A 16077-nucleotide genomic window follows, 5' to 3' on the forward strand; every position below is an offset into this window, starting at 1 on the left:
TTGACGAGATCATATGCCTGTGTGCATGCAAATCCAAACTTTCAACCCATCACAATTTTTTTTTTACGATTTCCATCAATCACATTTGCCCATAAATTTCATGTGAAATGAGGTCGGGTGAGATGCGGCGTGCGGGTGGGGAGTGGGGTAGAAGGGGGGGCGGGGGGGGGGATAATGCGCGAGGGATGGGGTGGGGGTGAAGGTGGAGAGCCGTGTGGAGCATGGGTGATGGCACCTCGGATTGGTCCCGGAAAGTCTCGGAGATGCGCAGCACGTGCGAGTACTCCTCCAGCTCGAGGCGGTTGCGCCGCAGCGTGTCCTGGTTGCGGCTCACCTCGCGCAGGTCCCCCTCTAGCTTCTCCGACTCCGTCTGAGCCACACGCGCGCAACGGTGCACGCACGCGTAAACACGACGACAAATATGCCTCCGTGTAGTCTGTACCTCCCTCTAATTTATGCTTTGTTAACACAGCAGCAAGGCCACACTGAGTTTTATGATTCTTTTTTCAGAAGGGTCCTGCAAAGTTTGTTTGCGGTAGGGGGCGAAGTTGCTACGTGTAATCCCAAATAGCAACACGGCCCCCGATTGAGTAAACTTGACAGGACCCTTCTGAAATGAAGTGTAATCCCAGTTCACTTCACCACGCTGGTTATGTGCATATACATTTGTTTTATCAGTTTGAGCCTTGGCGAGCTCATATGGGATGTCTGGCCAATACCAGTTACATTGTATGGGATTTTTTTTTAGCTCTAGGAGGAAACCGAAGAAACCCAAGGAAACCCACAGAGCAGCGGAGAACATAAAGCTCCATACAGAGAGGCACCCGAGTCGGGAATCCAACTCAGGAGCTTCTTGGTGTGAGACACAAGCGTTACCGCTGTGCCGCCACCTTACTGCCTCAACCACGGTCACTGTTCCTATCAGTTTCACTCACCGATGTTGGGACTGACCATTTATCTCATCCATACCGTGTTCAACCGTGCTCATTACTTCTTCCTTTACTCCAGCCTCCTCATGACCATCTACTCAATGCGATCATTTACACGTAGCTGCATAAGATTAGCAGTCTGCCTCCAGCAGCGAATAGATAATGGATGACAATGATTCGAGAATATCAACAGATCGGACAGCCCTGGCTGACACAACGAAGACGGACCTGTATCTGCAGCAAGTCACGGGCCAGAGGAGCGCGGGGATTTCCGCTGGTCAGAGGCAGCACGATGCCGGCTTTCGTGATCTCCTTCTCGATGTAATCTGGGCGATGGCCGACAGGGGCAGGCGGAGACACGGGCAGAATAAAGCATGCCGTTACCGTTTGTAATCACGTTGAGAGACACCAACGCAAGGGATCAGAGAAACAAGTGAGAGACATCGGATTGACCGTTCAGAAAAGTAACAGGAATCGATCATTAGCGGCAGCGCGTAGAGAAAAAAACACAAATTCTGTGCCCTCCTCCCACATCTTTCTCTGCGCATAAATTAAAGTATTTATTTTAACACGTCCCATCGGTCAAACGGCCCTTCTGGTAGTGCATTTTTTCAGCAGCAATTAATTTTAAAACAAAAGTGTATTATTTATGTGGGGAAACAGATGTGTGCTTTTTTATGAATAAAAGCAGGTTTTTGGGCAGGACACACAGTTAGAAGGCATGATGGCCGATAACAACACGGCATCCACTCTGGATATGGAGCGAGGAGATCAGTTTGTGTGCAGGTGTCAGGTGGATTGCTTCATCGCAAGAATGTGAGATATGGATGATGACTTGGGGAGACCACCCAGCGGTGGAGTGATCATGGCTGATGATGATCACTTCTTATGTTCTCAATAAACCTGAATATAATGCAAGTTAAAACCAAGCCATGAATGCAAACATCACAATTGAGCCAAGACAGTTGCAAGAAATAGAAATGTTTGGCAAGTATATGAAGTATTCCATCCTGTGACGCTAGGAAAACATAAACCACAAGTTTCTAATTTTCCACAATTACACTCACTGAGAATTTTCTCCATGTCCTCGCACCTCCTGATGTCCGCCACGTGCTTCCGCTGAAAGGCGCTCACTTGTGCGTTCAACTGAAGACCAAGCACATGACACACAAGAGACAAATGACAAAGATCTTGCTATAGCCGTAAAGATTGCTTGCTCACGTGCTGTGAGCAACAATCCAACACGGCTGGCATGACGCACGAGCGGGTGGTGTGGGCAGAACCATGCTCGGCTGCCTTCGTCTTCCCCAGTGGCGATAACTTACATGCAACGCTGGGTGCTCATTCAAGGCTGGATTGAGCTGGGGGAAGGCCCAGGACCGGTTAAAAAAAAAACCCTCGCCACGGACATTAGCCATGGCCCGGAAGGGAACTCAAATCGCCAGGTTGGTAGCACAGTGTGCTAACCACTGCGCCATCATCCCCCCACTCCAAACGCACACACTCACCACTGGTCCACAAGGCACAATCAGATACAAATCACTTTGGACATAAGCCTCCCATGCTCAAATAACAACTTTAATTTTTCACATTCACAACATACCCGCTGGGCTTTCGTGGGAAAACCAGAGTGCAATATTTTTTACAATGCCCAAAAGTTATTTTATATCCCACAGTACAATGAGACCGCCTCAAGCGAGCACGGTTTGTAGTGAATGGCTATGAACAATATATAATCAAAATCCTAGCAACGGATTTACTTTTGTCCTTCTGAATGCTAGGGGAAAGGAAATATTTTGACAGAAAAGCCTTCGGGACCATTCAATAAACTGTTGGTTGAAGGCCTTTGTAAACTGTCAGTCAAGAAAGTTATTTTACCACACTTCACCATGCTGGTCAGTGTGGCTTGGTGAAGGGGAAAGCCAGGTTCTGATATCGATCCCCACTAATGAGCCGTGATCAGTAATCAAACTTAGGTCGTAGGGCTCATAGCGCAGTGCGTGAGCCATTGCATCACCGTTCGACCCCATTCAACATTATCAGCATTTATAAACAGTGTAGAATCCACGGATCAGAAGGTCAAGGTGTCACCATTGCCAATAACGCTGATGCCTGTACACTATCACAATCGCCAAAGCCTGTGGTTTTATTTTTACCAAGTCAACACCTAATCACCAAGTTCCACTCGCACAGTTTGCTACCGTATGGATTCTTGTTTCCCCTTTGGTTTCTGACCTCATTGGGCAAAAGTTCAAGCCGAGCTGGGCATCGTGGCTCAAGAACACGTGCACCGCGGAGATGGAGTGATATTCCCTGCACCCTCCTCCTCCTCCCCTAGGATTCTCCCGTGCACTCAAAACAAAAAGCGAGTGGCTGTTTCCCACAGATGCAGGGAAGGAAACAGAGTTTCTAGCTTGACCATCTCTGCAGACATTCACCCATTCATAGCCCATATGTTTGTCCAATCACAGACCTGCCTTAGGTTGTCTTTCACCATTAGCAGCCCTTTCTAATTCCTACTTGAATTAACTTTTTATTACCCACACGATCTAATCCAAAAGAGAAATTGCGAATCGTGACATTGGTCAACATAAATGAATGCCTTGTAGTCGGCAAAGAGGTTTGAGATGCGGTTGCATTGGTAACGCACTTGAGAGACCGTTTTAGACTCGAGCTGTACATACATCTCTGAACTCCACCAGACCCATCTCTCCCAGCTCGCTCATGCAGCTGTAGGCGGTGCCGTCCTGCAGGAACAGCTGGGCCAAGCACATCTCCTCGCTGCGGAATATGGAGCCCATCTCTGCTACTGGTGGCCACCACCACCTCCTTCACCTCCTCCTCCTAGCTGGCGGTGCTCCAGCCGAGACTGGATTCCTGTGACACGCGTGCAGCGTTAACGAGATAGCACAGTAAGGTGGCAATGCAGCAAGTGGGTTCGTGAAACCCACCTGTGAACGCGTGGCAAGAGAGCGTGCGTCTTGGATGAAAAGTAAAATCTGGCGATGGGAAAAATGTAAAATGCTACTGTACATGTGTGCAGTGTAGCGTGGAATCACTTGTATATGAAAAGGGAATATGTTTAGGCACAACAATTAAGAATGATGGGAGACCACGAAAATTGGAGTTGAGAAAAACCGAGTTACACTTGTGACGAGTGAAGCAGTGGCCACACAGTGTGGTTAGCTGAAAACCCGGCTACCTGAGTTTAATTCCTAGCCACGGCTAACGTGAGTGGTGAGTGATATGCGAAAGGAACATCCTACGTGGCAAAGCTTGGAGAGGCCTTCATCCAGCAGTGAATCAACCAAGGGTTATTAAATAAGGCTAACGACACGCACTGTAACAGAAGTTGTCGACTCGCATATCACCGAATGTGTTTCGGGTATCGCTGGCAGTCAGGAGTAGGTGACACGTGACTCGTTGCCACATCCATAGTGAGAGGTACTCTCTTGACGTTCTACCAGGCGCGGAATTATTTCACAGAGCCGGTTGAACTGCTTAATGAGGCTCAATGATGTGTCGCACAGTACACGCGTGTACTGTGCAACACTGCTGTTACGCTGCCGGTCACAGCACGCGCTGTATTGCAGTGTACTGTAGGTGCACTGTACAGTGGTTCACGGTGTACTGTAGGTGCACTGTACAGTGGTTCACGGTGTACTGTAGCTAGGTGCACTGTACAGTGGTTCACGGTGTACTGTAGCTAGGTGCACTGTACAGTGGTTCACGGTGTACTGTAGCTAGGTGCACTGTACAGTGGTTCACGGTTTACTGTAGCTAGGTGCACTGTACAGTGGTCCACGGTGTACTGTAGCTAGGTGCACTGTACAGTGGTCCACGGTGTACTGTAGCTAGGTACACTGTACAGTGGTTCACGGTGTACTGTAGCTAGGTGCGCTGTACAGTGGTTCACGGTGTACTGTAGCTAGGTGCACTGTACAGTGGTTCACGGTGTACTGTAGCTAGGTGCACTGTACAGTGGTTCACGGTGTACTGTAGCTAGGTGCACTGTACAGTGGTTCACGGTGTACTGTAGCTAGGTGCACTGTACAGTGGTCCACGGTGTACTGTAGCTAGGTACACTGTACAGTGGTTCACGGTGTACTGTAGCTAGGTGCGCTGTACAGTGGTTCACGGTGTACTCTAGCTAGGTGCGCTGTACAGTGGTTCACGGTGTACTGTAGCTAGGTGCACTGTACAGTGGTTCACGGTGTACTGTAGCTAGGTGCACTGTACAGTGGTTCACGGTGTACTGTAGCTAGGTGCACTGTACAGTGGTTCACGGTGTACTGTAGCTAGGTGCACTGTACAGTGGTTCACGGTGTACTGTAGCTAGGTGCGCTGTACAGTGGTCCACGGTGTACTGAAGCTAGGTGCACTGTACAGTGGTTCACGGTGTACTGTAGCTAGGTGCACTGTACAGTGGTTCACGGTGTACTGTAGCTAGGTGCACTGTACAGTGGTTCACGGTGTACTGTAGCTAGGTGCACTGTACAGTGGTCCACGGTGTACTGAAGCTAGGTGCACTGTACAGTGGTCCACGGTGTACTGAAGCTAGGTGCACTGTACAGTGGTTCACGGTGTACTGTAGCTAGGTGCACTGTACAGTGGTTCACGGTGTACTGTAGCTAGGTGCACTGTACAGTGGTTCACGGTGTACTGTAGCTAGGTGCACTGTACAGTGGTTCACGGTGTACTGTAGCTAGGTGCACTGTACAGTGGTTCACGGTGTACTGTAGCTAGGTGCACTGTACAGTGGTTCACGGTGTACTGTAGCTAGGTGCGCTGTACAGTGGTCCACGGTGTACTGTAGCTAGGTGCGCTGTACAGTGGTCCACGGTGTACTGTAGCTAGGTGCCCTGTACAGTGGTTCACGGTGTACTGTAGCTAGGTGCACTGTACAGTGGTTCACGGTGTACTGTAGCTAGGTGCGCTGTACAGTGGTCCACGGTGTACTGTAGCTAGGTGCGCTGTACAGTGGTCCACGGTGTACTGAAGCTAGGTGCACTGTACAGTGGTTCACGGTGTACTGTAGCTAGGTGCACTGTACGGTGGTTCACGGTGTACTGTAGCTAGGTGCGCTGTACAGTGGTCCACGGTGTTCTGTAGCTAAGTGCACTGTACAGTGGTTCACGGTGTACTGTAGCTTGGTGCGCTGTACAGTGGTCCACGGTGTACTGAAGCTAGGTGCACTGTACAGTGGTTCACGGTGTACTGTAGCTAGGTGCACTGTACGGTGGTTCACGGTGTACTGTAGCTAGGTGCGCTGTACAGTGGTCCACGGTGTTCTGTAGCTAAGTGCACTGTACAGTGGTTCACGGTGTACTGTAGCTTGGTGCACTGTAAAGTGGTTCACGGTGTACTGTAGCTAGGTGCACTGTACAGTGGTCCACGGTGTTCTGTAGCTAGGTGCGCTGTACAGTGGTTCACGGTGTACTGTAGGCAGGGTCCCCGGGCTCTCACCGCAGTCCGCGACGAGGAGGCGGCGAAGGTGTCGCAGCGAGGCGACTTGTCGATCGGAGTGGAGGAGTGAGGCGAGTGTGGCGAGTGTTGTTGATTTGGCGATGGTTGAGCGAGGCCGATTGCGTGCTGCGACGAACTTGAGTGGCGAGTGGCGCGCAACGTCGGTGCAGTCGCGGGCAGTGGAGGCGTTTAGCAACAGGCGAGCTCCGTGTGTGACGAGGATTCCGTGAGCACGATAGTAACGAGGTGGCGTGTGTGACGAGGTGGCGTGTGTGACGAGGTGGCGGGTCGCCGTCTTGACCTGTTAATGGGCACTCGCCGTGATGGTGAGCGGCGGGGTAGTGGAGGTCGTCAGCGGGTCTATCTTGTTGTAACCGGTGAAGAATATTTCGTAGTAAGGAGGTGAGTAGCGATTAGATGTCGTGAGGGGTAGCTTGTGGTGACGAGGTGAGTAGTAGTGTGGAGTTAGCTTCTGGTGACGAGGTGAATAGTCGTGAGGGGCAGCTTGTGGTGACGAGGTTAGTAGTAGTGAGTTGTAGATTGTGGTGACGAGGTGAGTAGTGAAGGGTAGCTTGTGGTGACGAGGTTAGTAGTAGTGAGTTGTAGACTGTGGTGACGAGGTGAGTAGTGAGGGGTAGCTTGTGATGACGAGGTTAGTAGTAGTGAGTTGTAGATTGTGGTGATGAGGTGAGTAGTGAGGGGTAGATTGTGGTGACGAGGTGAGTAGTGAGGGGTAGCTTGTGGTGACGAGGTGAGCAGTAGTGAGGGGTAGCTTGTGGCGACGAGGTGAGTAGGAGGGGTAGCTTGTGGCAACGAGGTGACTAGTTGTGAGGGGTAGGTTGTGGCGACGAGGTGAGTAGTTGTGAGGGGTAGCTTGTGGCGACGAGGTGAGTCGGAGTGAGGGGTAGCTTGTGGTGACGAGGTGAGTAGGAGTGAGGGGTAGCTTGTGGCGACGAGGTGAGTCGGAGTGAGGGGTGCTAGTGAGATGAGAGCGAACGAGGTGACTTCTGTCGTGACGCGGCAGAAGGGAGGGGATGAGGGGGAGGAGGTGAAGGGGGCGGGGCTCCACCCCGCATCGCTTCCGCTAAGCGCTGCTATCGCGAGACGCCTTCCTCTCGCGAGGTTTCCTTTCCCGGAGCCATCGCCTCTGTCTCACAACAAAGGCGCGCAGAGGCGTGTGTTTTCAATCGTGGCGGTGGGTGGGGGGGCAACACAATAAACACCGTCCACCGCCACATCATCATCAACTCCACAACCACCGCAATCACCACCACCACAATCACTAACTCCACCACCACCACAACCACCACAATCACCAACTCCACCACCACAATCACTGACTCCACCACCACAACCACCACAATCACTAACTCCACCACCACAATCACTAACTCCACCACCACAACCACCACAATCACCAACTCCACCACCACAATCACTAATTTCACCACCACCACAACCACCACAATCACCAACTCCACCACCACAGCCACCACAATCACTGACTACACCACCACCATAATAATCACCAACTCCACCACTGCTATTTACTGCATTGAACCCAGATTGCCGATTTCACAGCCCAGCAGTGTGCTAACCACTGCGTGGTTAGCACACGATCCGTGTTCACGGTCAAAGATGAACAACCCGCGCAGATGGGCTCGAGTTGAGCTTGTGTGACGAGGGGTTGCCGCTTGTGAGCTGCAATGATCGGGGTGCGAAACTGAAAAAAAACCGGGACGTTTAATGTCCCGGGAAGCCTTGCAGCTTTCACAGGAAAACTTCTATCGACAAAACAGGGACGGTCTTGGAAAATCAGGGACAGGTGGCAACTCGACTTGAAACACACGTTTGGAGCTGGATGTGGTAACTAACTAATCCAACTCCCAACACAAGTTCGAAGTTAACTAATCTGTACTTACGTTGACTCAGGAAAAAAAAACTGAGTCTCATGACTCATTTTCAGGAGGGCCTTGCCTGCCAAGTTGTCGCTGTTTATGGAATGGTTGGAGGCTCCAGCACACAGCTTCACACAGACGAGGAATAAGAACCATGCACGAGCACAGCCGAAAGCTGTGACCAAATCCCCTAGAATATGCGCCTGGTCCCGTTCTATCTTGCAAGCCATTAGCATTCATAACAGGTGTTATAGGCTGCGTGGTTGGCAGCGGAGGATAATGCAGACAATGCAATTGTTACATCGTTTGTACTTGCATGTTCACTAGTCTATGCTGCCCACCCCCCAATTTCACACCCGTGCTGACCAGCGTGGTGAAGTATGGTCAAATAACCCCCACATACACATAGGAGCAGACTGAGAACCTTCTCGATAATTGGCTTAGTAGCACGGGGCAGATAATTCGTGACACTGCCCCCTTGCATGTACCCTTGATGTCCAGCTAATCGGATTTTGGAGGAAATGACCAACAGATGCGGCCGTCTCGCCCACCGCGGAACAGAGGCGACGGGGAGCCGGCTGATACGGACAGCTCCATCGCTGTACACGGCCCACTCGTGGCATCAGCCAACCGGTACCAAACTGGAAAAGGGGGCATTTTGAGCGACAAAGCCATTATGTTTCGTGGCAGTAGAACCCGCCAGTCCAGAGGGGATCCGCCAGGGGCTGTCAGGTATGTCGTCGTCGTCATCATCATCATCACCGCACCGTCATTCGTGATGTTTGTTTTTGGCCGCACGGGTCTTTACACATGGATTGCCATTTGATATCTGCCGTTATGACGACCAAATCAACCAACACGGCCTTCCTTTGGCTATGAAAGTTTACGTTTGCGATGTCGGGCTGAGCGTGCACGTAATCTATTGAGCGTCAGAGCTGAGCTTTCTTAACACCAGATGATACTGGCTGTAATCTCCAGCGAAACGTGGAATACAATTGTCAAAATACTGTATTACTTGATTTTCAAAGCTCTTTTTGTTTTTTTTCGGTAAAGTAACGTAGAGAGAAAATAAATAATAGAATACGACGTTTCGATTGCAACACAAGCAGTCTTCATCAGGTAAGAATGAATGAGAAAACAAACCTAGTAAACTTAGAAATACAATGCAATACAACACAGAGAGTCGTCAAACACAACAGTCAACACCCTACCTGGTTGATTACGTACTTCCAAAGATTGCTAAATTTGAGAGAGAGACAAAACACAGACACGGAAACACACAGACAGACACACAAACAGAGAGAGACAACACAGAGACACAGAGAGAAAACAAACTGAGTAAAATTTGGAAATGTAATGCAATGCAACACAGGGAGTCAGTTAACACACAGTTAACGCATAGCCTGGTTGGTTACGTTCTTCCAAAGATTGACAAAACACAGCCACAGAGACACGGAGGCAGACACACAAGCAGAGAGACAACACAGAGACACAGAGAGCGAGAAAACAAACTTAAATCCTCCCCGTAGAGGTGGTTCAGGAATTACTCTTTTGTTCTTTCGGTAAAGTCACGTGTTTTCTCAAACTTCCTATTTCTCTAAAATGTTGCCAGGCTTGTTTGTCTATAGGTTCATTTGCTCCTTCTCTCCCCCGTCCGCTACGGGGTGGATTTTCACACAACTCATTGCCATGCTAATTTCTCTACCCCGCCCCCTCTCTCTCTGCCCCCCCTCTCTCTATTTAAGGCCTCGACACAGAGGCGTTGTTTCTCTGTGTGTCTATGTTGTGTCTCTCTCTGTATCTCTGTGTTGTCTCTCTCTGCTTGTGTCTGTCTGTGTGTCTCCGTGGTTGTGTTTTGTCTCTCTCTCAAATTTGTCAATCTTTGGAAGAACGTAATCAACCAGGTGGGGTGTTGGCTGTTGTGTTAGCCGACTCTCTGTGTTGTATTGCATTGTATTTCTAAGTTTACAAGGTTTGTTTTCTCATTCATTCTTACATGATGTGACTCTGTTGTCCGCAATGTAACCTTGCAGCTTATATCAACGTGTTTGTGCAGATCGGTCACCCATCCAAGCACTATCCAGCTGCACCCTTGCTTAGCTTTAAAAATTTGATGAGAGACAATTCACTGGTTTCACAAAATGTAGTTAATGAGCAGCTGTGAGGGTCTTTATCCCTAGAGGCTGTGATCCGAAATGAACTCCACTCGACCTCAGGATAATGAGCTCTGGGGGGTCCTTCATGTATCACGCGATCTAATTTTAGTGCCCTGGGAATTAGCTCTGTGCCACACATTTCACCCTCGGATGCAGCATGTCACCTGCACATACGCAATTGCAGTAATCAAAAGACTAAGGGGAACTAAAGTCATCCCCGGTTTAAAATGTTCGGCCTGGTTTTGATGAGTTGATCAATTCGGATGGAGCGATGGCAGAGTGGTTCGCGTGCTGCACTGTGAACCCGGCCACCTGAATTTGATTTCAGGCAATGGCTAACATAGGTGACGAGTGATATTTAACATATCCTGGGTCTCCCCCTTCACCAACCTTCGCCCAGATAAGACCCTATTCAGACACCAACGCTCAATGTAAGGGTCACCTCTGTGTTGGTTATCCGTCATTGACAATGACTGACAGTGTGGGAGGACCTTCATTCAGCAGTGGATTGATAACTCGCTCTAAATGCTCTCATTTGATTTTTAATAGCAATGAGGTGAGCACAATCAGAACTCACAACTTTCCAATTGTGATTCCGGTGCTTTACCAATAGTCACCCGGCATGCATTTTCTCTAAAATGCACGCCTTATGTGTGCAAGTACTGTATACGCTGACCCATGCACCTCGCTGCTAATCAATGAACGTAAACATACGTGTTTGTGTGAACCACTCTCACTCTCTCTACCTCTCAGCCCCTATCCTCACCCGCCTCTCCAGCCTCTCCCGCCACCGCCCGCCACCCCCCAGCAGCCGAGCCTCCTGGCTCAGATGGCGAGCACCGCGGCCGGGGTGGCCATCGGGTCCAGCGTGGGGCATGTGGTGGGGAACGTCCTCACGGGGGCCCTGAAGGGAGGCTCAGGCTCAGAGGCCACCGAGGCCCAGCACTCCGAAGCACTTTCCCAGGTGCCGCGGCTTGATGGGGAGTCTGTGGGTCGGTCGAGATCACGGAGTTGCGAATGTCGAGATTAAATTTGGCAAATCCGCCCCTTTGAAAACATTGGGGTCTTAAGCGTAGCAAGACACCAGTGAATTAACAAGAAATCGATCATATAAAAGTTGGTATCCATAATAGAGGTTTTTTTTGTTAGATTGCTTAAATATATGTGTCGTTAACCCCGCCATCAAAACCAAATAATTGTTTTTATTTGGTTTTGCACTTTAGCTAAATTGCTGCTTTGGGAATTACAAATATTGGCTAGATTGTGTGGTGACAATATTATATCTCTGTGGCAAAGTGGGCAAGTGCTGCCCCCTTCTTGTGTGGACCAGAGATCACTTAAAGGAACATTCGAGGTAGGTCTGTGATATCTCATTCTGTGGGCCGTTCTCTAACACGGATGGCACAATCAGGGAAACAATCAGGGGAAAAGATAGGAAATTATAAATTAATTTCTACTTTAACACAGACCGGCTGCCCTTTAAACGGCTGCTCTTAGTGAGGGATTGGAAATGGGTGTGCCGAGTGAACGACACGACGGGTGGACATCCCGTGCACAGGGCTTCATTTCAGCTGGGTCCGTCGGGGTCAGCGCCTTCGAAAATATTTACACACCTGGGACACCACATCCAGTATACATCGCGCTTTGGCTACGATTAATAGTCAAGTACTTAGCTCAGCCTAGCAGCGACCACAAAAACGTATCGAGCGTGAAATCAAGCGCTGCTCATGCGAGATCATGAATCGTTCCCCCCCCCCCCCACCGCAGGCAGGGGGGGACGGAGGAAGGGACACGCCGGCCGAGGGGCAGTGCCTCTGGGAGCTGCGGCAGTTCATGGAGTGCGCACAGGGACAGAGGGACCCGGCCCTGTGTGCCTCCCTCGGCGAGGCCCTGCGCCACTGCAAGCTCGGGCATGGTAGGTGAATCCTGCAAGTGTTCGCTTCTAGGCATCAGGTTTCAAGCTCCCTGGTTCTTAGCTCCACAGGCTTCAGGCTCCAAACTCTGGCATCTGAGCTCCAGGTTCCTGTACGCCACGGTGGCGAGATGTTAGCTCCCTCACCTGATATACAGGAATTGCGTGGGTTCGATGCCGACCCTGGCGTCTGTATATTTGGAGTTTGCGTGTTATCTCCGTGGTCGTGTGGATTTTTCTCCGGGTGCTCTGGGTTTTCCTTCCACATTTAGAAGCATGTGTTTAGAATATTTGGCTGCTATAAATCCACTTTGTTGAGCTATAATTTGTGACCAGGTCACTTCTGAATAAGAGCTCTATAGCTCAGTGGACCTTACCTGGTAAAATAAGAAAAAAGTTTTGTTTAGTTTTAGTTTGGTTCTGAGCTTCAGCTTCTAAGATCTAGGCTCCAGGCTCTATATTCTCAGATCTGAGCTCTAGATTCCTAGTTCTGAGTGCCAGACTCCAGACTCTGGGGCTGAGACTATCAACCAACTACACTTGCGAACTCAGTTTAAGCACAGGCAGCTGTCTGGATTCAACCCAGGATCTCAGCAGTGCCAGCTCAGCACTCTGGCTTCTGAGCTACCCAGCCTAGTGTGCACTGTTTTTTAGTGTGCCAACAGAGGTTAATTCCTCTCAAGAAAACACATTAGTGACAAGACAAGAAGAATATGAATTTGAAAAAGATAACAAAATTCGACAATAAATGAATTGTCTTTGCCTTGACAGGTCTCACTTAGGGAGGTGGCACATCACCCTGGGACCTGAGTACAGAGGAGCGGGGATCAGTGGCGTCGTTCTCTCTCACACCAACGATCATCGTCGCAGTCACCACAATCGCCATTGGTGACCCCTCACATGTCACGGGCATGAGAATCTGTACATTTTTATAGAGCCACCACAATGCTGCACACCACCCTAACACCCACGAGCCAACACACCACCACCACCGGCCTCACACCTACACAAGCCAATCACCGATCCAATCTCCGTCAAACACACGCATGACCCACCTCCCGACTTCGAGAGGTCTGTGCTGAGAACACCAAAAATGAAAAGTGAACCAAAAGGGAAAAGAGGCCTTGGGAAGGAGTTGGGGTTAGGGGCAAGGGGTTCGTGGCTGGGTGGGTAGTTATGGTTAGTGAGAGTGTGATGCCACGACAGCGAAGCCGCTCCGCCGAAGCCGGGGCCGCCGCTGTGCTGCTGCGGCAGAGAAACCACCCGGCTTCCGTCACAGCGCTTTCCCCACCACCCCCCACATAAACACACACACGTGCACTCACGTAGGGCCTCGTGGGGGGGTCACCTGCCCCTGAGTTTTCACCCGAGGGCCCCCCTCGTGGGGGTGCTCCACGGTTTCTCAGGGCCAAGGAATTGGCAGGCCCCCCCCCCCCAGGCCAAATGGCACTGCGGCGCCGTGGATTGACTTAAAATCGTATGACCACGGCGAGCTCACTGAGAACCGCAATGAAGAAACGCCAAAGGCACTCACGGACCAGCAGCAGGTCGAGGCCCTTTACCATGCCCAAGGTACACTCGCAACGGCAGGTAGGCGGGGGGGGGGGCAGGGCAGATTGACCTTTAAGGTCTGTAAACGACGTGTGCAAGGACCTCGCCGTGGCACGACGGGTGGTGGGGCGGTGCAGGAGGACGAGGACCTCTCAGTCGTGCACTCGGTTAAACAATGGGGGGCGGGGCGTCGGGCAGGGGGGATAACCCGAACGTCCGTGAGACGGGTCAGTCCGTGAGACGGGTCAGAGAGCAGCCGGGTCCAGTTTCCCAGCCAAAGCCACGTGCAGCCTCGCCTTTCCGCGGCTTCCTACACCTCGAGGTCGGAGCGTAAGTATAGAGTGGAGAGGTAAGTCCGAGGAGAAAATCCTGTAGAGGGGTGAGTAGGGAGAGACTAGGCAAATTGAGCCCTAAACAGCCGGAAGATAGGACAGACCTGCCCTGCTGACCCGCACTAACACGAGTAGAATAATTCTAGTTAAGTAGAGAATAAACCACCAGTAGACATTAAACCGTGTCGTGTTGTCTCTGTGAGTACGGGGAGGGAGGGGGGTGCGTGGTGTGGTGAGCCTGTGCATGGTATGGTGTCTTGTATTTGCGCACGAGCGCAATATTTTGCCCTCGCGTGCGCGTTCCCCGTGCACGTTAACTGTGAGCCCGTGCGTTGTGGTGCCCCTCGTGTTCTGTACGCGTGGGCACTCTCGCCGCTGTGCAGCTCGTGGTTGGTGTGTACGAGAAGGGCACCGCGGCGTGTCTGCGAGTTGGTTAGTGCAGCCAGTTAAATCATGCTTCTGCGAGGAGCAGTAGCGAGGGGGGGAGCAGAGGAGAGCGAGGGGGCACAGGAGAACGTGGAGTCAAGGGGCAGCAGCCCTAACAAGAGAACTAGTGGCGGGGTGGCTCGTTGGTGAGGGTAAGTGGGACGGCTAGTACTAATGGTTGAGTGAGTAGTTATGGTTAGTGGAAGGGCTAGTACTGGTGGCTGGATGTCTAGCTGGTTTAGTAATGAGAAGGGTTAGCGTTTGGTTAGCTAGTCTCTTCCTCCTCCCCATGGCCAGCTAAGTAATTGGCTACTTCTCAGTTCTGGTGTTTCCAGACATTTGTTGATGGTGTATTGTGCACGTAATATCAATGCAATATTGACAATAATATTACTAATAATTTACAGCCCCTTGTGGATCTATTGCTGGACAAATGCCGTTTTCATGATGTCCTAGTTCTCGGGGGTCGTTTAACCATACTTTACTATGCCGATGTTGGTTGGTTCGAGTCGTGAGGTGAGTGGGGGTGAACGGCCCAGGACCAGTTCAGATATCACTCGTCGTCCACTCTTCTTAGCCCTGGCCGGGAGTCGAACTCTGGTCGTCGGCTTCCTAGCACAGTGTGTGAACCAAGTGGGTCTCCGATCCCTCTCAAACAATCGGGCAAGCCTCCCTCATAAAACGAATGCACGAATAGAGTGAAGACTCATCTACTGCTGGCAGTCATTGAGATTCACGCTCTGTGTAATTACATTTTCATTGGTAAATCGTTGATGGACGTTGTCATGGCATGCCTGGAATTAGTCATAATAAACTAAAGCTGGCAACATCCCCCGTGGGGGTATACGAGTGTAATTTCTTCACGATCTGACCGTATTTGCCCATTCGCGACTCGCATTACCAACTGCAGACTGCAGTTCTCACAAACAAACATCAACTGCAGTGTGTGTGTGTGAGCACATTTACGGCCAAACAGATATAAGAGATGTAGGTGGGTAAAGGAAGCGTAGACCAACAGGAATGTCTTTTTGCGAGCTGAGAGAAGAGATGCGCATGGATCGGGTTGCCGCTGGCCCGGGAATCGGAATGTGTGTTTGCGTGGTTATTGTGTAATGACGACCTAAACGCACTTGTCTTGATGATGGTTTCTTTATTAAGGAGCCACGTTCACTCGAACAGGCGAAGCCCCCCACTGCAACAGCCCCGGGTCTCCCGTGCATCTCCCTTATATTCAGGCGATCGAATTATCTCTGCAGGTCAATCCTTTTTTTCTCGGAGCCGAGAAGATGGTTCGCTCTGGGCGCACCAGCTTCCTGCCACTTGTATGATAAGCCACACCGTGTCAACCCATACGGTTTAGGGGCCGTCCACGCACCTGGGGGGGGGGTCAGACATTTGTGACGATGT

General features: G+C 50.7%; 2 protein-coding genes across 2 annotated transcripts in view; one reads left to right on the plus strand and one right to left on the minus strand.

Annotated features, from left to right (window-relative positions):
• Positions 1-7470, minus strand: part of LOC116939263 (V-type proton ATPase 116 kDa subunit a 2-like) — a 22417-nt gene extending 14947 nt beyond the window's left edge. Inside the window, exons 1-5 of the mRNA XM_032947461.2 lie at positions 6396-7470; positions 3614-3806; positions 1997-2075; positions 1158-1255; positions 236-370 (exon numbers count right to left, since the gene is read on the minus strand). Coding sequence (XP_032803352.1) covers positions 236-370; positions 1158-1255; positions 1997-2075; positions 3614-3730 — 429 coding nt within the window. The 5' untranslated portion in view covers positions 3731-3806; positions 6396-7470. The remainder of the gene's footprint in view (positions 1-235; positions 371-1157; positions 1256-1996; positions 2076-3613; positions 3807-6395) is intronic.
• LOC116939277 (coiled-coil-helix-coiled-coil-helix domain-containing protein 2-like) lies at positions 7464-14424 on the plus strand. Its single transcript, XM_032947485.2, has 4 exons — positions 7464-9025; positions 11203-11413; positions 12217-12364; positions 13133-14424. Exons 1-4 carry the CDS (start codon positions 8826-8828, stop codon positions 13141-13143), a joined length of 570 nt encoding a protein of 189 aa, XP_032803376.1. The 5' UTR covers positions 7464-8825; the 3' UTR covers positions 13144-14424.
• The last annotated feature ends 1653 nt before the right edge of the window (positions 14425-16077 follow it).

Source organism: Petromyzon marinus, chromosome 5 (genome assembly GCF_048934315.1).
Source record: "Petromyzon marinus isolate PM22_M1 ecotype Great Lakes invasive population chromosome 5, UKy_Petmar_22M1.pri1.0, whole genome shotgun sequence".
NCBI classification, from domain to species: Eukaryota; Metazoa; Chordata; class Hyperoartia; order Petromyzontiformes; family Petromyzontidae; genus Petromyzon; species Petromyzon marinus.

What these genes read in the sequence shown, in the direction of transcription:
- LOC116939277 (XM_032947485.2), top strand. Translation starts at nt 8,826, where the DNA reads ATGCGGCCGTCTCGCCCACCGCGGAACAGAGGCGACGGGGAGCCGGCT. An exon ending in GATCCGCCAGGGGCTGTCAG is followed by an intron (nt 9,026 to 11,202) that starts GTATGTCGTCGT and finishes TCTACCTCTCAG; the next exon opens with CCCCTATCCTCACCCGCCTC. An exon ending in ACTCCGAAGCACTTTCCCAG is followed by an intron (nt 11,414 to 12,216) that starts GTGCCGCGGCTT and finishes CCCCCACCGCAG; the next exon opens with GCAGGGGGGGACGGAGGAAG.